Source organism: Seriola aureovittata, chromosome 2 (genome assembly GCF_021018895.1).
Source record: "Seriola aureovittata isolate HTS-2021-v1 ecotype China chromosome 2, ASM2101889v1, whole genome shotgun sequence".
NCBI classification, from domain to species: Eukaryota; Metazoa; Chordata; class Actinopteri; order Carangiformes; family Carangidae; genus Seriola; species Seriola aureovittata.
The window spans coordinates 21,057,892-21,084,028 of NC_079365.1; the positions used below are offsets into that span (position 1 = coordinate 21,057,892).

Here is a 26,137-nt window from a genome sequence, read left to right on the forward strand (position 1 = left end):
AATGGTTGAGTGATGTCATCAGGACATCAACAAACAACGTGGCTTTTAGAAGACAGAAACACAGTCGAGACAAGTCACAAGATTTAGTCTGTGAAAGAGGCTGGATGGATTCAATATTCACATTGTATTTTGGCACGTATAACTTGTGCATCTTAATCTTTAAACTGTAATTTTACCATCATGCTACATCACACAATAGAGCTGAAATTGTTGATTAAAATAAATAGTTGCCATTGCAGTTATTTTTCATGCAAAAATGTCAATATCCTGTGGTTTCAGCTTCTCACATAGAAGCAGTCACTGTTTTTCAGTGTGTTTATATCAGATCTATTCAGCTGATGTCAAAGTAAATTAAATTTCTTTGGGGTTTGGACAGTTGAGTGGACAAAACAAGGCATATGATGAACTTGTGATGAGCTTCTTTCTTCCCTTTTTTTTTTTTTTTTACCATTTTGTCACAATACAAATTGCTTTTCCTGGTAAAGAATAATAGAGCAGCTTTGGAAATGTTTTTAGTTCTTGTTCAGACAGTAAAACAGAATTTGATCATCTTTTTGTTCTGAAATATGTTTACTTGTGTCCTGGGACAGTTTGGCCAGTGTAATGTCAATTAGCAGCTGTCGTCCTCAGTCAGGAAGTGGAGACATTTTCTTCCTTATTTTTGTAATATGACACTGATATATAATCGTGCTGGTTATTCATAGAAGAATTCACAGTGAATTTGTAGACATGAGGATGTATAACTTGCTTTGCTAGTATATTTATTTTCTTCCATTGGCAGGGAGGAGACGGACACTTGTCATTGTTTTAAGAAACTGAACAATATGGTCCAATAAAGAAAATGAAGTCAAATGTTTTGGACAGATTTTTGTAGTGTTTTGGAGTAAATAGTCAAAGTTGCGTGACGCAAGAAGAATGCATTTATCTGTTTCAGGTTTTCATGGAAACATTGCCCTGGGTGCTTTCAAGCCACCCTTTCTTGTGAATTTCCTAAAACCCAATCCCACCATGTTGATGCAATGGAAACAAAAGTCACATTTTTCTATTCTTAATCGTCTGTTTCCTAGAAAGGGGTTTTGGAGTAGGATCAGGAGGAGTTGGGCATCATCATGTGCTTATTTTTGGGTCATGTCGAACAGATGCTCCTCACAGACACAGACGTTCTGGTGTAATGACAAACCCATAGTCGGCTGTGACTCCCCGGTCGCATTTAGCCTCCGGGGTTTGTTGCTCTCTTTGGGCCAGGGGATTTAACCTTGCTGGGTTTCCCCTCCGGGTGTAGGTCGGTGCCACCAGTCTGTGCAAGGTGCTGGGAGGATGAAGAGGATGAGGGCAGGAGGAGACGATAGGGAGTGACACAGTAAAATAGGAGATGGAAGGAGTTGAGAGTTAAAGTGAGAAGAGATTTGTCATGGCAAGTGGGTGTTCTGTTCTGTTTTGTTATTTTGGTGGGGTGCTAGTTTGTCTTTGTGTCTTTGGTCGTACTGCTGTACGATTAATCAGTTATCAAAATAGTTGCTGATTTATTTATTTTTGCCTATTCTATCAATTAAGTGATGAATCGACTGATCAGGCCAAAAAAAATTATACAAGACTTCCTTCCACATGATTAATGATGATGATTCTTTAAACGTCTTGAGTATCGTCTGAAAGCACCAGTTGTCACATCTAATCCGTTTTCACATGATTGAAATTGAGGTATGAGGTGAGAAATATGGAGATATTTCACTTCGTCAGTGAAACCAAACAAAAACAGACAGTTAAAGATGTTCACTAACAAAGAGAGACTTTTCCATTTAGGAAATCTAAACAGCGTTTCCAAGCTGAAACTTGGTGTTGTCCTCTGCGATATCCTTAGTCAGGCTTACGTTTCGATTACAGCAGCATGCTGTGATGCTGATAGTGTCACTTTTTCGGCAAAGTCACTTTGGACAGAACACATTCATTATCAGAAGATACTCATCTGTGCTTTTCATTTGAAATGTGTGTGGTAGACTTTATGTCCGTCTTCTTTTCACTGCTGCTGAAATGTGAACAAAATATACTGTAACACAACTGTGCTCACATACGGGGCACGTAATGCTTAGTAGCGTGTTGCTCTGAAATATCCTGAGTTGTTTCAGATGAAGAAATCACACCATCCAGGTTCCTGATTGTGTAAACAGCTCTGAGGTTGTTTCATTTGGGGGAATTTCAGTATCAAATCCTGAGTTTCAATAGTCAAACTTGTCTTTTGTCAGGACATTTGAAAGAATTTAACACTTACACTGGCAGCGCTGGTTTCTGAAAGACCTGAGTGACGTCAGACCTTTACTACTGGTTATCAGTGAAGCCCACAGGTTGCATAACCTGAGCGCCATGCTGTGTGGTGATGCTGAAACTCAGTTTGTCTTTACAACAATAAATGGACAAAATAAGGAGCCTATCATTGTATTGGCCAATACTTTGGATTCTGCTTTGTGCTCATGGTAGGTTGAAGTTAAAAATTGCTCAGTTCTGCTGTTCTCATATGGGATCAGCAAGTGCACAAAACTCAGGACTTGCACCTGGTCAGCAAAATAAAGGTATCTGCACCTGCAGCAGCCATAACACTGATGTCTGATATAATTTACCTCCAAGCTGACAAAAAGATGCTGGAGGAGTTTGTGTTACACAGCACATTCCTACTGAACCAACTGCAAAAACAGAAGAAACAAAACATTTCTTTACCATTATTTCTGGAATAATTGGTGTTTTTTTTCAAGCTGTACAGAAATAAAATAACATGAGTTTGTCTTTGTTCTTCACAGGGAGAAAAAACAGAAAATTCATGATATTAAAAACAACATTAAAGAAGCTATAGAGGTAAGAAATTGAACTTTTGACCCATTTTAAATGATAACATCTGATGTTTGAGATTTTTTTTTTTTTTTTTTTTACTGTTTCTAGCACTTATCATGGTAGCAGCTACGATAAAGAGATCTGATAATTTGTGACACTATAAGAGAATAATAAGACAGAAAATCAAGAAAAAAGGAACAATCATGGACCACAACACAACCTGTGTCCTGTGAAAATTAATCAATTATCTATAAAAACTACTTAAAAGCATAAAAGTCAAAGTGGTTATAAATTATCACTGACGTTGTTGGGCAATAAGAGATCTTTGCTTAACAACTGACAGTTTTCAGAATGCTTTTAAAATATCGAGTAATAAACTTTTTCCTTAAAAATGATTATATACAGTAGCGCTGACATGAAGCTGCTCAAGAAACGTAGATGTGGAAGGGCTGATTGTTCACCCTGTTGTACTACAAATGTCTCACTGTCGATAAGTTTTTATATTAATTGTTGTGTCACATTTTCTTCCCCTGTCCTCTCCATGCAGACGATTGTGGCCGCCATGAATACGCTCACACCGCCCTGCCAGTTAGCCTGTCCTGCAAACCAAACCCGAATCGAATATGTCCTGAACCAAGTAAACCAGAAGGATTTTGAGTTTCCTTCGGTAAGTTGCACTTTATTTCTTTGAGATACGTTGGCTCGCTCTGATTTCTATAGCAGTTTGTCTCATTCCTTTTTCAACTCATCAACTCCGATTTAATCTTAACAGCCACTTTAGTCTCATGTCACCTGGAGGTCCATGAAAGTGCTCTGTCATCAAAGTCTTACATTTTATTACCAAAGACAGTTTATAATGAATGGACCAACAGCTGAAGCAAAACTTATTGCACATTTATATGTGATTTCACTAACTGGTGCTGCACTTTGTTCACAGTTTTTGTGTTTAGTGTTTAACCCAGCATCACTGCTGCAGGTCCTTCAATCGGTTATTTTGTATTTAACTTAATCAAAGCTGAAACAATTATTGACAAATATTAATCTGCAGCAATTTTGATAGTAAATTGATTTTTATTATTGATTTCAAAATTATTAGTTTTCACAGCCTTAAATGTGAATATTTGCTGGTTTTGTCATATTTAACTGAAAATGTTTTGGTTTTGGACTGTTGTCAAAATAAGGCATTTAAATATGTAAACTTACAGATTGTGAGGTGCATTTTTCAAAATTTTGGGATATTTATCAACCAAATGAATCATCTGTAGATGAATTGATAGTGCAAATAATTGTTAATTAGCTGCAGCAATAAACTTAATTCTATTTTTTAAAATGAAGTTGCAAATCTTCATAGCAGCCTGGTTTATACAATCCAGCTGATAATGCAAATCAGCTACGTTTATGCAGATTTATTTCATCAATAAATATTTATCAGGTGTTTTATCGTAACATTGGTATAAAAATTTTAATGTAGCTGCTGTACAATGTCTCAGAGCCTGAACTCCAGCCCGCTGAGCAGGTCTCCTGGATAGGTGTGCCGTAGGTGAGTGAGGTACCTCACACAGCAGCCTTTATGCGTCTGCCTGGCGTGTTTGCGCAGTGATTCAGTAATTAGCAGGTGTGCTCCCGCTTGGGAGGCTGTCAATTGAATGAGCCTCTCACCTGAGAGATCCACACCGCCTATTAACACTGATTGTCTGTAATAATCCTAAATGTGTCAAGAGGGACTTGTCCTCCAGAAACACAGAGACTCTGAGGGATTCCCCCTGAGCTGCCGTCTGCTCCCGGCGGCCTGTCAGGCAGCCGCTGCAGGCCCCACTGCTGGACCATATTTATCTATTAATTTACCGACGTCTTCTGGATCATTTTCAGAGTTTAAAACTGATGTTAAGGATCAGCTGATCAAATAAATTTTACCCCGTTTTAGACGGTTAAGCTGAGAGCGTCCTGATAACATCTGCGGGTGATACTGTTCAGCTCTGCAGGGACAGGGGTCTGACCTGGAGCGACAGAATGTGTGTCGTTCCTTTTGGATGTAGTTTTTGAAAATTATGTAAGGAGGTCCTGTGGACTTCACAGTAGTTCAGGTAAAACAGCATGGCCAAAAGACCCAAACTGAAGTTGTACTCCCGCACAACACCATCGTTAAAAGAAGTTATACATCAGTTCGATTAACGAGTCCATTGATCAGCTCTCACAAACGGTAATAAGACTGTCACAAAGCACTGTTAAACTGAGTGCTGTCAGTTCTCAACACAACTTAACGCTGCTCATAAAAATCTGGGGGATAAACTGTTGCATCAGTGATGAAACATTTCAATCGAGCTGAAACAATTTAGTTCATTAATTGATTAGTTGATCAACAAAAATAAATAAATAATTGATTTGTCTTTTAAGGCTTTTTTTTTTTTTTTTTTTTAACAAAAATGCGAAACATTTCCTGGGTCCAGATTGTTACATGTGAGGATTTGCTGCTTTTCTCTGTTTTATATCATTGTATGATTTAATATTTTTGGACAGCCGGTTGGACAAAACAAGACATTTCAGTATATCATGTTGTGCTTTAGGTGACAGGTGTTTTTCACTATTTTCTGACATTTTGTAGACACATGATAAAACAATTAATCGAGAAAATACTCGGCAGATTAATCGATAATGAAAATGAATTATTTGCAGCTCTGTTTTTCTGAAATAAAACATTGCCATTTTTCAGTATGTAAATGAAAGATCATGCATTTGATTTAGTCCTTGAACAAACGTAATGGAGATATTTTTAATCTCTTTCACCTCACATATCATTATAAACTCAGTTTATGTATTTTAAATTCTAGTTAAGATCAAAGGTTTTCAAAGGGGACCTGTTCAAATTTCTAAATTGGTACAAAACTTCTGATATTTCATGTTTTGTTTTGTTTTTTCAAATGAAAAGAAGTTTTAATCGAGCTGTATCTACTGATGTAATATTGTCAAACATAAGTAGAGAATGAAAGAAAGAAAATGTGTAACATTATTTAGGTCGTTAAATATCATTTTAATTGTTTTCTAATATGGGAATTGTTCTGCAGAGGAAGAAGAGCGTTGTGTCTGCCTTGTTTTTTGTTTTTTGTTTTTTACAGTATCTTAGTCTTTAGCAGCTGAATTTCCAGTGAAGTGTGTGTGTATTTGTGTGTAAGCAAAAGGAAGTCTCCTGATGCTGTCTCTGTTACGTCATGGCAAATTTATTATGCGGGCCTATCTCGAGCTGACCCTTCCCTCGGGCTGTCAGGCCGTCACTAGACTTCCACTGAAGACCTGCAGGGTCTCTGTGGAGGGGGAAGACCAGCACTCGCACTTTGATCTCACACTGAGTTTGGTCTCTTTCATGTGTGGTGCGGAGGGTTGGAGCAGGTGCAAACGAGGTGCTAATGCTGTTGAAGTTGCAGAGTCACTGCTGTTATTTGAAACAGTGGCTGGTTACTTGAAGCTAAAGTTTAAAATGAAGTATGAGGCAAAAAGTTTGGCTCTGTCTTAACTGATTCTTCCTGCTGAAGGGAATGGGTGGTTGTTTAGGAAAGAGAGTAGAGTAAAAAACTTTTAGCCTCAGCCTCTCCTCTAACTCCTCCACCATCTCCTCCTCCTCCTCCTCCTCCTCCTCCTCCTCCTCCTCCTCCTCCTCCTCCTCCTCCTCCTCCTCCTCCTCCTCCTCCTCCTCTTCCCGCTCCCCCTCGCCTGGCCTTAGGGCCTACTGGAAACCAGTTGGACTGGTTGACTCTGCCTTCAGCAGGGGAGGAAGAGACAGAGAGAATAAACACAAGGCCTGGATTGAATCTCCGAAGTCTCTTCTTGATTTCCCTTAGAGCTTTGTGTCTAATCAATAATCCTCCTAGTTATTATCCACCAAAAATATTTTTCTCCTAATATATTAATAATAGAATGGACCACATTTTTTTGCAAGTTAAAAAAAAAAAAGAAAAAAGTTTTTATTCCTTTGCAGACTGATTGCTGAGAGGCTCACCTGTCCTGCTCCCACTGCAGTACAGCGAAGACACCCTCTATCCTTAAAGAGGGATCCCTCTTCCAGGCTGTAGATGTTGTGTATATACATACAACACTCTCCTAACCCTTCACATACTGTAGCAGAGCTTCTAAAGTCTTGAATGTCTCTTAGAGTTGGTTGTAGTGAATGTGCGGAGAAATTTTAAAATGCAATTCCTAGTTCCTTGAGATACGTCCAAAATCTCACAATTGCTCAGCATCAAATTGAGGTACTCGCTCTGTGAAGGCGATTTGAACTGCAGATGGAAGACGTCAGCATGAAATAGGACTGGATCAATAAAATATATTTCCTTACAGAAAAAAAGTGTTCGCTCATTATATTCAAGTTAAAAAAAAAAACAAAAAAACAATTTTTTATTTGGATTCTTCAGAACATCCATATATTATAGATCTGCTTGGTGATCTGTGAATATTCATTTAATTGACGACTCCTCTGCGTATTGGTTGAATTGCATTTCCTGTCGTTTTCAGCTGTTTTATCAGTTTCAAACTGACATGACAATCAGCAAGTAAAACACACTCCATGCTTGACTCAGTAAAAAAAACAAAGTGACTCCCTGTGGCACATTTTACATTTAAGAATGAAGAAGTTTTGTAAGTTTTTCTTGGAAACTGATGGATATGGACGTATATATATTTACTTACCACCTATATAATTTCCTTTTTTTTCTTTCTTTTTTTTTCTTTTTTTTATGAACATGAATATAAAAATCAGGTACTTAATAACTGTAGTAGCTTTCCCTTATAATTAGTACCAAGGCCGTTCTGGGAAATATCCTTGTAATTAACAGCGAAATATCAAATAATAAAAAATAAATACCTGTTAATTATGGGACTAAAATAAGGCGTTATCTTTCAACTGTTATCTAAAAAGCTGAGATTTTTTTTTAACCAAAGTTTGACACCAGATCTGTTTAATAAGGTCAGTGTTGGGCCTATACCAATGTGGCATATGGCATCAATGTATCCCTACTTTTATTTAAATAACACAAAAACATGTATCAAATTTGTACAGAGAGTGTGAGAAATTGACAGACTTCTTTTTCTCTGTGAATCCTGGTTAACCGCAAAAAAAAACCCAACAGCCCAATATACAGTAAGTGAAATCATACCACTGATACATCACCTGGTGGAGTCCGCAAAATACATTTTCCTCAACCCAATTCTATAAATGGAATTTAATTCAAATCAAATAAATCACATGATTTCTGCATGCAGGGTGTCTGTGGACAGGCCAGCTTCTCAGATATTTCTTAATTTAAAATTCTGTCACACTCCACGAATTGAATTGGACACGTGGCTATGAATAAACTTTACGAAAGAAAAAGATTTCTTTTTCAAATGAAGCGGTTACAGAGAGAAACCGATGGAAAAGCCTGGAGTTGACCTTGTTGACCTTGTTGACCTCCGCTCTTGAAAATTCATTGTGTTTCTTTATTATTCTGTGGTGAGTCTGGTACTTGATTCCTGATTCCTTCCTCCTTAAGTAGAAAAACAAAAATCACTTTGGTTACACACTGAAATTTGTGTTGATTTTGTTTGATTTATTGACTAGTTAATTAGGTTTGTCAGTCTTTAAAGTCGTGTGTGAAACATTGACCTGTTGTTTTTTGTATCATTGACACTCCTCTGTACTAGTTTTGGCGCTCGACTACTGTGTTCAGTAGATTCATTCAGATTAAATAAAATAGTTTTTCTTGCTGCCTTTTAATTATTAGATAGCAACTGTTAAACTTAACTTGAGCTGCAACTATTGTTTATGTTAATCTGAAATTTTTTTTTTGTTCTTGATTAATTGTTTGAATGTCAGAAACTGTGTGAATGATAACTCCTACAACCCAGGGTGATGTCTTGAAATTGTTTGTTTTGTCTGAATGACATGCCAAAGATATATTAAAATAGCCTATATTATATTAATTATGAAATCGATTTATTAAAATAGTTTCTGATTCATTTTCTCTAGATCAGTTAATCAGCTCATTGTTTCTGTTCAGTTCCCACTTCATGTCACAAAGTCCTGTTTCCATTTTCTTTAGCAGAAACTGTCTGGAAAGTCCCCAGCGCAATTTTCCAGATGTCTGGATATACATCATTGATACACATTCATATATCGACACCCTCTTAAAATAATGGCCTAAGTCATTTTTTCAGGTTTTTCAGGAAACACAAAAAACTCAACAAAAGAGTCACACTTTTGACATAGGCCATTATACAACCGGGGGTAGAATTGCATGTTCCCCTCAACTGAGGATTCAGGCGATTTTACCAGAGGTGGCCAGCATCATGAGGGGGTGATTTAGGCAAAAAAAACATTTTTGTCAAAACATGACTTAGGCCATTATTTTAGGAAGGTGACTATATGGACTTTAAATTTTTAATCTGTTAGTTCATCCATTCTTTCATTCAATAATTCATCCATTCATCCATCCATTTTGTGCTGCTTACCCATGTCCAGACTCTGTTCAATAATTAATTAACAATATTATTAGTTATTGTCATTAATGCTGCAGCTAACGATTATTTTCAGTATAGATTAATGGGTAAAAAAAAAAAAGTCTTGTTTTGTCCGTCTAACATGAAACCGGTATTAGATTGCCTTCTATCTTATTACAGGCAACTACTGTGAAGAATTGACGTATCAGCGTTCCTCCTGTTTGACAACATTGTGTTGTGGTTAATGACAAGCAACACTTGTAGTTTTACATGGAAGCGTCACCTCGTCACATTCATGCATCCGTATCTGTCACTGACATTGGCATTGCTAAATCCTGCTTACCCTCAGCTGAATGAAGTATCTTTTAAGAGTATACAGTTTAACTCTCGGGCTCATAATGGCTTATTTGTGCCCGACCGCGTTGAATGTGACCAACTGAAGATCGTAGTGAGGAGATAGGCCCCTGCGTAGTGACAGCCGAGCCTTGTGTCAGTACAAAGCTCTCCGTTTCTTCATGAACTCGGTGAACTGTTCTGTTTCCTGCCTCTGTCAGAGCCCGCTCATCTGCTGCTCCTCTCCCAGCCGGCCTTAAACTCCCAAACTAAGCTAGGGAATATCACTGCCTCCTTCCATCTGTCTTGAGAAGTTTTCACCCGTCGAGATCCGGACAAGAAATAACGGCCGTAAGCCAGAGATACCAACTAGAGCTCAGCTCTTTCATTTGAAATGGATCATTTACTGCTGCGTGCAGTTTCGTTTATGTTTGATTGTGAACAACTTTTTCAGCGGTATTTTTTCTTCTCTTCCCATCTCCTGTCCTTAGGGCTGCAACCGACGGTTATTTTGATCATCGATTAATGCTTTAATTAAAACTTGAGTAATGCTGGTTGTTTTCATGATTAATTGGTTAATAGTTTTGTTCATAAAATGTCTCATGAAAGTTCCAACATTTGTTCTTGACGTCCTCAAGTGTCTTGTTTTGTCCAACCAGCAGTCTAAAACTCAAATATGTTGAGTTTGCTGTCATGTATGATAAAGAAAATGCATCACATCCTCACATTTAAGAAGTCTGAACCTTAAGGTTATTTAATTGTTGGAATACTTACTAATTAATTTTCTGTTGATTGACTAATGGATCCTCTCTTCTATGGAAAGCCCAGAAAAAGTGAAAGATCAAAATGAGAGTTTTTGGGATGGCACATTCAGACTCACAGCTGTTATTTCTGTTAAAGATTCCTGTTTTACTCGCACATACTCTGCACTTTTGCTCGACCTCTTTTCGTGATATCAAGTCTTTATTTCAGAGCCAGACTTGCAGTTATTTGTAGGTGTGGTATGTTGTTCATCCCGATCTCTCTTTCTCTTTCCAGGAGTTTTATGACCATGCAAAGATCCTCTGGCAGGACGAGGGTGTGCGGGCCTGCTGGGAAAGGTCCAATGAATATCAGCTCATCGACTGTGCACAGTAGTAAGTCTCATTCATTCACCTCGACTTATACACTAGCATTTAAACATATTTTCAACGGGCTCACAAAGGCGTGCTTCCCCTTTCTCTCTTTGGCTGTTGAGTTCACACATCTAAATATGCTCACCACAAATTTAGAGTGCACGCTGTGGGACTGTTTGGGTGTTTGGGTGTTTTGCCATGTGGTTTATGTGAATGCAAGGTGTCAAGGTTCATGAGGTGACAGTGAACGCTAGACATGGACTTCTAATCTTTCTCTAGTTTGGTTCATCAGATGTTCAAATGGGGAATAAAAATTATGTTACTATTTAAAACATAAAGCTGGGAATCTTCAGTGATCGTAAATAGTATTGTAAAAGTATCTTTTAACACCAGAACCAATAATGTGTTAGTGTATCACAATACTTCTCGACTTACCCACCCTGTGGCACATCTGGGAGACATAAATCTATAAAAGTCATGAAAAATATGGAAATATCTTGACAAATATTGAATGGATTGCCATTAGATTTGTTACAGAGGATGTACTGTAACATCTTTTGTGGTCTGAGTTATCATCTAGCGTCATCATTGGGTCAGAATTTCAAACTGTTCAATACTTTGGTTTACTTCTGTTTATCAGCTGTAATTATTTGCAAACGTTAGCATGCTAGCATGCTAAGCTAAGATGGTAGGCCCCGCTTAACATCGGTATGTTAGCATTGTCATTGTGCACATATGAACATTATGACATTATCAGTCAGCTCAAATCACTGCTGGTTTAGCCTCATAGAGCCTGACTAGAGCGGGACTGTAGACTCTTAAACAATGGAGGTCTATGGCACAGAGGAATGACTGTACCAGGCAGTGGTAACACAGGCGATGTTTGATACTTATTAGTAGGATCAGTTTATTGTTGGTGTTCGTTTTGGTCACACATCACAGAGACGAATCCTTTAAGATTTAGTGGTGCTCGTTAGCAGATTGTCCTGGTGTATATTGAGCTGCCCTCTATTGGGTTGCATGCTAGTTAGCGGTCTTGCTAATGACCTCAAGGTTGTGTGTGTATGTTGTATGTTGTTGGTGACACTCAGATTGTGTCCTAGCGCCACTGACTCCTGAATTCTTTCTTTCTTTCTTTCTTTCTTTCTTTCTTGTCCTGTATTTATATTCTTATCCGCCTTTTTATCTCAGTCAGGCCTGCCTCTGTTATAAGGCATGCATTGGTCACATGAAGCCAGGGCTGTTTGAGGGTGGAGGCTTGCTCATTCTCTTCCATGTGTACAGTGTTTTCTGTACAGTATGTGCTGGTGCGTCGACATGCATGTGTGAGGTCGTCGAGTTTTTTTGAACATGTGACTTTATACAGTGCTGGAAGAAGTGCTCAGTGTTTCTACTCAAGACATACTTACATTACCAGAGTGGTTAATACTGATGCATCAAATCATAAGTGACATTTGACTCTTGCAGCTGGTCAGGTTGGAGACAGTCTTAACTACTTTATATTGCAACTAATGCAACTAACGTTTATTTTAATTATCGGTGAATCTGCCAATTGTTTCTTCGATTAATCGTTCAGCCTGAGAAATTTTTGAAAAATAGTGAAAAAAATGCTAATTACAACTTCATAGATCATAAATGTCTTGTTTTGTCCAACCAAAACTCCAAAACCTGAAGATATTCACTCTAGTATCATACATGGCAAAGACAAGCGGCAAATCCTGCTATTTCTGAAGCTGCAACCTGAGAATATGCTGTGAATGACTCCAACAATTAATTTTATCAAAGTAGTTACCAATTCAACCGATCGATTAATCACCTAATAATTTTTGCTCCACTTTATTTAAAGTTCAGTGTTTCCCAACCTGCGGGTTGAGGCCCAACATAAGGCTCACAAGATAAATCTGAGGGGTCATGAGATACTAATGGGAGAGAGAAAAGACAAAGATCTGAAATCTTCAGATTTGAGACACTTCGACCAGTGAATATTGGAATTTTTGCTTTTTGCTTGAAAAATAATATTTGATTATAATTGATTATCAAAATATTTGCTGATTAATAATTGATTGCTAATCAACTAATTGTTGCAATTTTGACCTTTTAGTTCAACAAAACAGAGCTTTAGGAAATGTGGCCGTGAGAAATTCTTCATTGTTTTCTGAAATTTTATAAACCAAATGTTAATCAATTAACAATGGATATACTCTTCAGATTAATCGATAATGGAAATAATTGTTAGCTGCAGTGCTATACTTAAGTAAATGTACTTAGTTACGTTACACTGCTGACTTTGTGTGACCTTGTAGCTTACACTGCATGCATGGCCCCGTGCATGGCCACAGGTGTTAGCTGCTTGCTGTATGTGTCCTGCAGTATGTTTTTGGAGGGAGGGGGTTCATGCTGTCTGTAAGATGATCATGAAAAACCTTACTTGTAAAAAATGAAAAAATGTGATTGTGGACAGACAGTTGCGAGCTAATGGAGAGACAGAACGACTGAAAAACTGAAAGGACTGAAGAGACAGATTGAAATAGAGACAGAGAGGGCTTCCCTGCATTGCGGGATCTCTCCTCTCTTCTCCTCTCCTCTCCTCTCCTCTCCTCTCCTCTCCTCTCCTCTCCTCTCCTCTCCTCTCCTCTCCTCTCCTCTCCTCTCCTCTCCTCTCTCCCACACCCAGCAGCCCCAGTGTTATGGATCAGATGCTGGGCTGGGTGGCCAGACCGGAAGTGCTCCCCTCCCCCCTCTGTGTGCTTATGTAAACGGAGAAGCAGAGAAAGAGAGAGGGGAGAGCTATTTTTAACCCAGGCAGGCTGCAGAAGGAGAAAGAATGAGAGTGTGTGTTAGGAGAGAGGCAACTTCAGCATTATTGATGAAGGTTGTTAGCATTAAATGAAAATGTCAACCCTCGATCAGGGCGGGAAAAGTCAAGGCCACCCCTCTCCCTTTAAAAAAAAAAAACAAACAAATAATATCATCCGATTCATGTCATGATAAAGATTTTAAAAAAGGGGAAGAAGAAGTTGATGGGGCACTGATGCTTTTGTCGTCTTTGACGAGAGGGAAGTCACTGAAGCTTCCCTGAATGTTTTTATGCTCTGTCATACTCCTGTCTGATGGTTTTTTTTTTTTGTTGTTGCTGTTTAAACACCTCCTGACACATTTTATAGTTTTTGTTAGTAAGGACGTTTGTTGTCCTTGATCACATGTGGATGTGTTGAGTTCAGACGCTGCTGGATAGGTTGCTGTAACTGTTGGAAATTCACATAACTAAAGTCCAAACAGTGTGACTGTGTCCCCTAACAGTGTGACAGAGGCAAAGGGTTTGTTTTGTCCCAGAAGACGAGGCCTGTTTGTCAGGTTTCTATGTTTGGATATCTGTATGGATACACGGAGATCCTGAAATATTTGCGCATTCCTCTCAATTGTAAATCACGTCTGAGATCCTGAGAAGAAATCTTTCCTCACAAGGAATCATCTATAGCACATCACTATGAAAATGATTTTAAAAACCTTTAAACATTAAAGACTTGCAGACTTTTGTTTTTGTTTACAAATGAAGACACGCTGCAGATTCGTAGTTGGGAATCAGGATTTCAAAAAAACGCATGCAAGAATTGGTTAATGCATATTTAGCATTAAGAAATTGAATAAATAAAACTGTTGAATAAATCTGTCCTAAAGATGTGTTATATCAAATAAAACATCTGACACGTAAGAACTAAAGAAATGAAATACACCATGTTAGTTAATAACTTCAGTAGGTGCTGGTTGTCAGATTTTGTTACAGGCTAGCTGTTTGCCCCTGTTTCCAGTCTTAGTAAGCTAAGCTAGCCGTCTGCCAGCTGTAGCTTCATATTTGGCATCAATCTTCTCATCGGTCTCTCTGCGAAAAAGCAAACAAAGTACATTTTCCCAAAATACCAAACTATTCCTTTAAATGTGGCATATACAAAGCAAAATAAAGGCAAACACTTGGCCCAAGAGGAACTTGTGAAAAACACATCCAGTAAAAAACGTTGCACATGATTATGTTTTTGCAGACAGTGAACAAAGTTATGTGAAAGAAGCTTGATAACATGCATATGTCCTTTACAGCTTTTGAACTGTTTGCCATAATAAATACAGTGCGAAGTGACACAGTGTTTTTTTGTCTCAAAAAGTGTTGAAATTAGTTTCCTCAAAAAAGGTCGTCTTTCGAGTCTTTCGTTTCATTTACAAAGGTCTTTTTCTTGCTGTAGACAGACATATGTTATAACTTATTTTTAATGTGGCTGTGGGCTGTCAGGAGACTTTACACATCTATAAACTACAAGCAGGACTGATGCGAGAGTGCTTTGTGCGCACGGGAGGCAGTTATTACATATTGTTATAATGATATTACTATTATTATTATTACTGCTAGCCACTGTAGCTAATAAGGTCATTAACTCTTAATTGGCAAATTTCAATTTTAGAAAAAACTTTATTTTGTGTTAATTGGTTAATGTACCCATCAATCAGCCGAGAAGCACTGACAAAAAATGTGATAAACATGTCAATAAAGTCATAATTAATACATAATTATAGATCCTTATTGTCCCCACTGGTGTGAGTGTGAAAAAGTCTTCAAACAGCTTGGTGATCGCTGCAGAAAACCTATAAAGGGGAAGATGCTGTGGAATAAATGGTACGACAAAATCTATAATGGAAGACAAATTCATATCGATGGTATACTGTATATCATCTTATTGTGTTGCCCAACCGTACAGTCGATTAACTCAAAAGTCATTTATCGAGCAACAATGCCAAACATCGATTGGTTTCACCTTCTCAAATATGATTTTTTCCTTTCTCTGTTTTGTTTGGATCCAAAACCCAAAGACACAAACTGTTTTGTCGGTGACTTGTGGAGGATGTTTTGCACTATATGTCGACATTTTATATAGAGTAAAAATTAAGTTATTTGAAATAGTAATATATCATCAATAAGAAAATAACCCTTATTTTGGGGACCAGTTTTACTGTAGTAGCCTACAGGACTTGCCTTACTGGGTTAATGTATGGGGCGAATCCATTTGGTAGCCCCCTCTCTAACCAGCTCTTTAGATAAAACTGAAGTATGTGTCTGTTTTACAGAAACCTGAACCTGAGAGGAGGAACGTGACGGAACGTCTCCATACGTTCTGTATCTGTGTCTGTTTGCGTTATGTGTCGCCTGGCTGTGATATCAGCCGAGCGTTACCGCCGTGTTTATTATCTGTTGATTCTCTGAAATCTTGTCCCTGCGATAATGTGCCGTCATGTGCCGGAGTCCCCCTGATTTACTTCTCCAGCATCCTCTTCCCTCTCCTCTCCCCCTCTCCTTCCTCCCCTCTCTCTCTCTCTCTCTCTCTCTCTCTCTCTCTCTCTCTCTCTCTGTGATATGTAGTGGTGTTTCAGCAGGGACAGAAAATGGCTGGGATTGAGTCTCTGAGTCATCGCAAGGAGTGAGGGAGTGAGGGGAAGAGAGTGAGGGGAGAATAAGGGATGGCGAAGACAGACTGATTTCTTTTGGCGTGGGGGTGGGGGTAGTGTCATCTTATTGTGGTGTTATTCTGAGTATGTTCAGATGTGTTTGAAAAATGTGCAGGTGTGTGCAGGCAGCAGATGTGAAACATGCTGTGACTGTGCTGATGTGTAGCGTGAGTCAGGTACTTTCAAGTGTTTCAGTCAAGCTCATCTGTCTTTAGGAAACTTGCTGCTGCTGCTGCTGCTGCTGCTGCTGCTGCCGCTGCCATCTGACTGTATTGTGATTGTCTGAAAGCTTTGTGTATTCAGTGATTGTGCCGCTCCCAGTGTTCAGCTGCTGTTCAACAGGCCAGTGTTCCCAGTACAAGGTTTACTTTTCTTTCTTTCTCTTTCTCTATTTTGTCCTTTCTTTCCTTTCTGTCTTTGCTTATCTGTTCTTTCTTTCTTTTTTTTATCCTTCTTTTCTATTTCTTTCTTTCTTTCTTTGTCTTTCATATTTTTTGTCTTTCTTACCTTTATTTTCTTTGGTCTCTTTTTTGTTCATTCTTAATCTGTGTGTATTTTTGTCATACGCTTTCCCTTATATTATTTTTATTTTCCCTTAGTCTCTTTCATTCATTTTCTCTTTCTTTCTGACATTGGTTTTGTAATTTTTGGTTAACTCTTCATTTTGTCCTTTTTTGAATTTATTTTCTTTTTTATGTGTGTATTCTTCCCTCTATGCTCTGTCTTTATTGTTTGTCTGCCTGCCTCTTTTTTTTTGCTCTTCCTTTTTCTTTATTTCTCTCTGTATTTTCTCTTAAATTCTTTCATTGGTTCTTGACTCAGTTCTGTTCCTTATTTCTTGTTTCTTTTCTGTTTGGTGCTCTGTTATTTCTTTCTTTCTTTTTGTCTCTTTGTTCTTCTATCTCCTTTTGTCTCGCTTTCATTCTTTCTCTCTGACTTTCATTAAATCTTAGGTCCTTAATTTGTTTATTTATATGTTTAGTCTTTTGTTAATTTTTAACTTCTTTAATTTGTTCTTTGTTCCTATTTTTCTCCCTTTCTCGTCTTCCTCTGCTCTCTCTCTAACCCACTCCATTCCCTGCATTTCTCTCTCCGTATCTCTTTGTTGCTCGCTCTGATTCTCTCCCCCTCTTCTATCGTTCTTTCTTTGGTTCCTTCTCTGACTATCTGTCGTTCTCTCTTTCTGTCTCTCTTCCTTTTCTTTCTCTTTTCTCTCCCTGTCTGTCTCTCCCTCTTTCTGGCCTCACTCCAGTCGCACAAGATTTGGAGCCGATTGTCTATTTATAGCGCCTGTGGTTCTGTCGCCATGACAACCAAGCTGGAGGCCAGGGCGCCAGGGAGCTATTTTTGGAGCAGCGCTGTAATGTCAGACACAGCCTTCTCTCTCTTTTCTTTCCTCTTCTTTCTCTTTCTCCTTCTCTCTCTCTCTCTCTCTCTCTGAATGTGCAGTGTGTGTGTGTGTGTGTGTGTGTGTGTGTGGTGTGTGTGTGTGTGTTTGATTAAGGATCGGCTGGTGAAGCATTTGGTTTGGTAGGCTCACAATGTGAACGTGCAGAGGAGCAGTAATCGCTCTGCTCAGCGGGCCGTGCACGATCTTTTCCCCGTTTTGAGGAAGCGCCAAAACCATTTTCTGATCTGACTCTGTGTTTCAGAGGCTTGTGAAGCTTCAGCTTTTCTCTTGTGCACAGATTGACTTCAGTTTCCTGTAATGACAAATTAAAGTCTTTGCTCTCAGTTTTGCTTGAAAACTGGACTTTGGACCTTGAATTGTCAAGTTTTGCAATTTAGCTTAATGATCCAGCTTTAATGCTGTGTGAACCTAAAGGAAGATTTAGTAAAATGAACTCTTTGTTGCATTTCTTTTACGCATAGGTTTTGTGACACAGTCTTTTCAAGTGTCATCATTGTGAAATAAATGTATTATTTAATTCCATGTTAAGTATCCTTATTAAATAAATATTAGTATTAGAAACATAAGTAGAAAACTGTTTAATTTAATAGTGATTATTCACAGAGTGTAGTGTAAGTTTAAGGTGATACTATATTTGCTTTTTCTATTTTTTTTAACACACACTTGTTGCTTAAATTTATTTACATAACTTGAACAAATTCACTTTTTTATGCTGTTTGACCATTTTTACTGAGGGTTTGACAGAAACATGAAATTACTTTGTAAATGACCGAGGCTTTGTTTTGTCCCCTTCTTTTGAAAGGAGATAATGTGAACATAAAAATGAATTGCTTGTTGAACTTTTGAAAACCTGCTGGACATAAATGGACTTGGACAGATGTGGAAAGAGGCACTTTTTGGGGACGTGATCCTGCTGGCCAGCTTGTGTGTGTGTGTGTGTGTGTGTGTGTGTGTGTGTGTGTGTGTGTGTGTCTGTGTGTGTGTGTGTGTGTGTGTCTGTGTGTGTGTCTGTGTGTGTGTGTGTGTGTGTGTGTGTGTGTGTCTGCTCGGATGCAGGGCCCCTAGATGTTGTGTGTTTGTATCACATTAAACCATAAATCCTAATAGTTATTTACATGTCAAAAAACATACTTAAAAATTGTTGTTGGGTTTGTTGTCAAGGTAAATTGCCTGTTTAATGACCAAACAGTTTTTATGTATTCGTACAAAGTTAATATTAAATTATGATTTGAAAATTTAATCAGAAATGTTAAGGCCAGCAAGTTGGAACTCGCGTATGGTATTTTATGGAGTTTATGATGTTTTTTTCTTTTTTATATCACAGTAAATGAAGCTAATAATTCAGCATATTTTCCAGTCCAGCTGTAAGTGTGTAGCTCAGAGTTGCCTAATCCCGTGTAGAGCTGAAGTTGTATACTAGCTCATAATCTGGGTAATCCTTTGTCCTAATGCTGCTACTTTAACAAGATGAATGCATTATGGGAGTATTATCAGCTTTGTTGGGCCAGTACACCGCTGATGATGCTGCAGCCTCTTGTGTCCTTCAGCACGTGAAGACCTCAGTTAAATTTAGTTACATAAACTGTACATATAAATACTGTTGCTGTTGTAGACCATTCAGTTTTGATCTTTATACTGTGAAGCTGAAATATGCTGCCGTTTGTGGACGTGCTGGAGGTATTTTCAGATCAGCCTCTTCTAGGAAGGAGCTGCAGAGATCATAACAAATAATGAGAAGACGAGGAAGAAAATTGCAAAAGTAGTTTTTGTAGCTTCCTTATTTTTTTTTTTTTACAAAGTGTTTAGAAATTTAAAGTAGAGCACAACTTCATGTGTTTCTTGTGAATTACCAAAAAAGTAAAATCAACCCAGATAAAAAAAACTATATTATAAAATAATATAAAATATATAAATAGATCATTAAAAAAAATGCATATAATGTGTAACTTTTTTGTTATTCGCACATATATGCCCCTCACAATTGTTGAACCTGCAAACCGAAGTAAAATGCAACAAAAAGTTTTTAAAAGAAGCTCTTTATCTTTTCTTGTAAATACTGGGTTATTTTCACTCACCAGACAAGTGTCCTGTGTGTATTTCCAGAGTTTAAGTCAGCCTGTCTGCTACCCCAGAATAACCCTGACAGGTTATACATAACACCGCAGACCTCTCTGTTACTGGGGCAGCCACTATTATTTAGTTCAACTTACTAGGCACGGTTATTATTGGCACTTCTCCTATTAATAGAGAGAACTTCTAAAAATTGAGCAGTGTGCTTGTCCTGGGCGTGTCGACGCCTCAGACCAGAGCTGTAGATAAACAAGAGTTTGGCCTCGGCAGATGTCGGTGGCAGGCATGTTAACTCTATCACCATTGGAGCTATAGCTTTTACATTCTGTCACATCCTGATTATTTATGTTTTTTGGAGCTCAGCGTGGGGATGTTGTGGGAGGATGAAGTTAAACTCTTGCAGGGTCTGAGCTGTGGACACGGGGGCAGAAACGGGCAGCGCAGCTGAACAGTTGTCCACTGAGGGCTCTGGGTGTGCTGGCACAGCAGAGGCGCTGTGGTGTGGGAACAGCTGAGCCGCTCGGCCCCTGCAGAGGGCCGATGGTACCAGACTGGTTGGCTGCTTAATTGCCTCCGTGTGTGTTTTTGTATGAATATCTGTGTCAGTGTGCATTTGTGCGGAGATATGCACATGGGCGTCTCTTTGTTCCCCAAACTGTTTGTCCTTCTCTGTTTCTCTTTCAGTCTCATACCGACGCTCTCTCTCCTCCTCCCTGACTCAGTGTCTCTTTAGTCTGTCTGTTCGTCCGGTACTGTACCTTCTGCAGACCCAGCCCCCTGTTCCTCTCAGTGTGTTACCTGCAGCCCTCCTGTCACATTTCACCCCTGCCTGCCACATTCCTAGTTATCTCAGAGGAGGTTACATACCTTTGCCCCGAGAGGCAGCTGCTAAACAAGCGTCTTGCCTTTCTAGTTGTGAGAATGGCGGGCAGGCGATCAGCCGGCCGTGCAGGTATCAAACAGGATATTTGTACCTTTGTCTATGTTAGCAGCCACTTTAGCAGGCACCCAGACATCACTCTAAAACAGCGGCTCCCAGCCTTTTTAAGCTTGTGAAACTTGACATGGCTTTCCCCAGAAAATTAGTGGAAGTGGGAACTGCTACTCTGATACACCCAGTCTTAGTAGTTGACCATGTTAGCAACCACCTCACTCATTGAGCATGTGGCTTTTGCTGTGTGAATGACGCCTATGCTTGTTTTCCCTGAAACGTCATATTATATTCATAAAAAATTTTAAACTTTTTTCTGGTAGTTGTAGTACTCTTTTTTTCTGGTGAGGTGGCACACCTCCACTATACTACAATATAATACATTATAATACATACTATAAGACTATTTACAACTCCTTGGTTATTGGTTGCATACCTCTACCTGCTGTGACCAGTTAATTTGTCCTTATTCAATTTTATTAATTATCAAAGAAGAATCTAAAAAATATTCAAGCTAAGTGAAATGAATTAAATTTTAATTTATTGTTTAATGCATGATAGTAACACACATGAGGCAAAAGCACTGGCTTTAACAGACTCTCTTCTGCAGGAATTTTCTATGCAAATGTTTAAGGGCAGTAGCAAATCACTGATTGGATAATTCAAATGATATTAACTTGGCAAACGGTATATATCCTTGTGACTGAAGTTTATCATCTGCTGCACACGTCTGTGTTTTTTTTTTTGTTTTGTTTTTTGTAGCAGCTGTAGAAGTCTTGCTTGTGTTGATGATTCCTTCACTGGTAATGCGCTGTTGCTTCAACCTTCAAGACGAATTGTTGTGGGAAAACATGCGGTGCTTGGGCCTGATGGATGCAGGCTAGTGGGACACTTATAATAGTTGCCGCTGTTGCTTCAAGATAATCACCAAATTCCTCCCAGTGTCGCCCCACTCCTCTTTCCACTGCTAGAACGAAACCAGTCCTGTAGTTCTCCCCTACATAATGTTTCTACTATACGTTTGACCGCCGTCAGGAGAGCCGGGATGTTTAAACCTCTGTCTCTTTCTTGTGTGTGTGTGTGTGTGTGTGTGTGTGTGTGTGTGTGTGTGTGTGTGCGAGAGAGGGGGGAAGCCTGTCCAGCAGCTCACATTTGTTCTGTGTTTGCATGTTTAGCGACACAGCGGCCCACATGAGCGAGGAGGAGTGACTCGTCATTTGGTTTTATTCTCTGTTCTCAAACTTCTGCAGCCAGAGACACACAAAAGAGATAATAGTCTTGTTTCCTCGACTGATGCTCATGTAAAAGTATCCGTAGTCCTTTCTTTAGGCCTGTTTTGAGCACTGACTTGTTGCAGCACACGCCTCCAGCAGGTGACACTGATACAGTCATCATGAAAAAATCAGGGCAACCCGCACACCTTGAAAAGCAGCATTAATGTAGGCCAGGTCATGCGAACAATTAACATTAACACGTTTGGGTAGGTGCTCTGCTAATCTGGAGGCACTGTAAGACTGCATACCCACCCACGCACATACACACTGCCACAGCTCAGAGATGCATGCACACACACACACACACGCGCACACACAAACACACCTCTCCTCCTGTGCAAGTACTACTACAGCAGCTCCATTGACGAGGCTTCTCCCGGTCTGACAGAGCAAACGGCTGCTGGTGACTCAGACTGGCTGCCTCAGATCTCACTGTGAATTTAAAACACACGCCCCCTGGTGGCCGTTCAGGGACTGCTTTCCTCCATTTCTCCTGTTTTCACTAATGTACCGGGATGTACTGTAGTGTGTGTGTGTGTGTGTGTGTGTGTGTGTGTGTGTGTGTGTGTTGTGTGTGTGTGTGTTCTGTTTTCACCATGAACACAGCATTATGCTGTCGATTTGTCAGTGTGGCAGCCTTTTTATATTTGCTTTGATTACTAAACATGGAAAATAGAAAAAAGAAATAGACGCGCTTTCCTGCGTTATCGTGAATTTATTATACATTGCTGCTTTATTGTGTTATTAAGTGTGTAATGGGCAGCAGCTGAGATCTAACCAGTTGTATTTCTCTGTTCTTTTTGCAGCTTCTTAGACAGGATCGATGTGGTCAGGCAGAATGACTACACACCCACCGATCAGGTGAGATGTTCAGCACACACACACCTGCATCTCTGCCTACATCTGCACTCTGTAGTCTTAAAACATTACCTTGCTTAAATGTTTAGTAAGATGGACAAAGAACAATTATTAATTTTGTACAAAACTCAGTTTCCAGCTTCTCTGGTGCTTCGTTCTTTCTTATATCACACATTAAACTGTGGAGTTTTGAACTGCAGGTTGAACAAGCTGTTTTAAGGCATCACTTTGGGCTCTTGAAAATTGCCATTTTTTGCAATTTTCTCACGTTGTAACGACTAAACAACAAATTAGAGGAATTGAAGAAAAAAAACTGACAGATTAATTGATTACGAAAACAATTGAACACTTTACTTTAAGTTCTCCTTTCTAGAATTCATAAACGGTACATGAACAGTTTATAAATAGGCTCACTATACACACTATAATGTATTTGTAAGCAGATATATTTGTATTTATTGATGTATTTGTCAACGTGGGGCCCTGTAAGTGCAGGCTGCTGTATAAACAGATAGTGGATGACGATACAGTAAAACACAATTGTAAAAATATGAAACATGCCTTCATAGGAGAAGTTGTAATTGTAGACAGTTATACATCATATCATAGTGTGCTGTAACCTTATAACATAGATGCCATGAATGCTAAATACTTCAGTAAAGTGTTAATGGTTTAGATCTTCAATTAATGCTGCTATGTGCTGATTATTTTCTTACTTCTTTGGTCAATTAATTCTCAGAAGATGGTGGAAAATGCACATCACAGTTTTGCAAAAAATATTCAGTTTCCGATCACACAAGACAAAGAAAAGCAGCAAATCATCACAGCTGAAAAGCAGGAACGAGGCGCTGTTTGGAAAAATGACTTAAACAATTAGTCGATTATCAGCATAGTTGTCTATTAATATAATATAATGAACTGTAATATTCAAAATGATGCAAGTACTATTTATTTGATATTACATCTCTGATTATGTTTAAATGTGACCTAAATTACAGCATGCTCGGTCTATAGATGAACAGTGTTCAGTTTAAACATTTAAATTCACCTCTTAATCACATTTGATATCTGTTGTGTTGTGTTGAGTTTCCTTAACTTACGCTGGTCTGTTGCTCCTCCTGTTTTTTTCAGGACCTGTTGAGATGCAGAGTACTGACATCTGGGATCTTCGAGACAAGATTTCAAATAGACAAAGTCAATTTCCAGTGAGTGAAGATATCGTTTATTTCCCGTACTTTAAGATAAACTGTCCACGACCTTTCAGTATATATTGTCTACACACCTGTTCACTGTTTCAGTAAATGAAGTCCTAACGCTGGTTTTTCGGTGTAAATTAAACTTCGAACTTCCTCTTTCTCACAGTATGTTCGATGTTGGAGGTCAGAGGGATGAACGTAGAAAATGGATCCAGTGTTTTAACGGTAGGATGTTTGTCGTTTGTTGCTTTATTGTACTGATGAAACTTGCTGAAAAATAATCGATGACAGGTAGTTACTGACTCAGGATTTTTCATTGGGGATTTATTTACAGTTTTGTCAGATGCATGTCGAGTTCTTTATTTAAATTACAAAGTAAGATGGGGTGCAGGTGCGTGTATCAGAGTTTTTTGGTTAGTTTCGTTGCTGTGTTAAAACTCCTCTGTTTTGTGTGTGTGTGTGTGTGTGTGTTTTTGTGTGTGATACAGATGTGACAGCTATCATCTTTGTGGTGGCGAGTAGCAGCTACAACATGGTGATCAGAGAAGACAATCAGACCAACAGACTACAGGAAGCCCTCAACCTTTTCAAGAACATCTGGAACAACAGGTCTGCATCTTTTTTCCTCGTTCAATCACACACACAAACATTACCCCATCAATGCATACTCATGAATACTGTGTGTGTGACAGTTGCAGGAAGGTTCCTAGCATCCAACAGTACGTGCTCTCCAGCCATTTTGCATATTTGATTATAAAATGGTTTGAGCTTTGGGGTGGTATTAAGTAAACGTTTAATGGTTTCTAATTCTTCTGCTTGTGCGTTAGATAGTTGTAATGATAAGACCTCATGAATGACGGCTTCCACTGAGATGCACGGTACTAACCTTAGTACAAGCTGCCCCCTTTGTGGGACACGTGATCTTTGCTGCCGATGTAGAAACTGATGCAGCAATAAAAACGGCATCAAGTTTGTGTTTTGTGTCGTTAGTGGTTTTCATTTTTCCACACGGAAATGATTGTCTTTTCAGCACTCAGTATCATCGTTTACAAAAAAGCCAAGTGGATTTTCTGATGTCAGTATTGCACAACATGTGATGAGGAGAGCTATGGTTGCTACTCAGGCAAAGCATATTAATAATGCCACCTGAAAAGTGGGGACTCTCCGACAACAGTCCTGAAACGTTTTTTTTTTTTGGTGCTAAAAGAAAGTCCAAAGAAGAAATCTGGCACTGAAGTCTTTCTTCATTTCCCTCCACAGGTGGCTACGGACCATTTCAGTAATCCTCTTCCTGAACAAACAGGACCTGCTCGCTGAGAAGGTTTTGGCAGGGAAATCTAAAATTGAAGAGTATTTCCCGGAGTTTGCACGCTACACTACACCTGATGACGGTAAGAGGTTGACACTGATATCCGTGTGTGTCACATAACATACATACATGTCCATTTTTCTCTATGTGTAATGGATAGATTCAGTTGGTTCAGTGTAGATGATGAGTCAAGTATTTATCTCTGTCTTAACCACAGTAGAAAACCCATGGACACAGAAAGCTTTCACAGTGGTCTCAAAGGATAATTCTGGTTTGACCTGCCATTATCGCTGTAGTTTTCCTGTGTAACGAGGAATTATGACATTTATTTATTATGACAGTTATGCCATTTGGTGATGCCCAGTTTTGGTTTTACCTTCAAATGAAATGTTTAAGATGATCTGACTAAAACTCAACCTTATTTACAACCTGTCTAATTGTTCGACTGCTTAGGCTTCTTTTAATGAGGTGATGTGTCTGTTCTCCAGTAATTAGTTATTAGAAGCGGTGCTGCAGGATGTTCAATGGCTCGGGGCAAAAGTGATTTAAATGTGACCAGATTTTTTCTTGTCCAACAGCAATACCAGAGCCAGGTGAGGATCCCCGCGTCACAAGGGCAAAGTACTTCATTCGGGATGAGTTTCTGGTATGTACAAAGCTCATGTTTTGTTCAGTTTCTTTGTATATTTCATGTTGTTATAATTTTGCTTGTCTGGTCCTAACATGACATGTGCTGTTTAACGGCTTATTTGCATGACTCTCACTCCACTACATTTCTCTCCTTTATTGGAAAGAGATGTTCCTCCTTTATTTATTTATAACATCAGTTAAGATAAGATGGATGAAGTTTCGCCAGTAAAAAAAA

The 26,137-nt window shown here is 38.9% G+C and overlaps 1 protein-coding gene across 1 annotated transcript in view; it reads left to right on the top strand.

The window, feature by feature from the left end:
• LOC130177456 (guanine nucleotide-binding protein G(s) subunit alpha-like) overlaps window positions 1-26,137 on the top strand; it is a 34,073-nt gene that overhangs the window by 4,244 nt on the left and 3,692 nt on the right. The window contains exons 3-11 of the mRNA XM_056389227.1: window positions 2,790-2,844; window positions 3,368-3,487; window positions 10,657-10,754; window positions 22,716-22,770; window positions 23,899-23,972; window positions 24,130-24,188; window positions 24,452-24,572; window positions 25,224-25,354; window positions 25,851-25,918. Coding sequence (XP_056245202.1) covers window positions 2,790-2,844; window positions 3,368-3,487; window positions 10,657-10,754; window positions 22,716-22,770; window positions 23,899-23,972; window positions 24,130-24,188; window positions 24,452-24,572; window positions 25,224-25,354; window positions 25,851-25,918 — 781 coding nt within the window. The remainder of the gene's footprint in view (window positions 1-2,789; window positions 2,845-3,367; window positions 3,488-10,656; window positions 10,755-22,715; window positions 22,771-23,898; window positions 23,973-24,129; window positions 24,189-24,451; window positions 24,573-25,223; window positions 25,355-25,850; window positions 25,919-26,137) is intronic.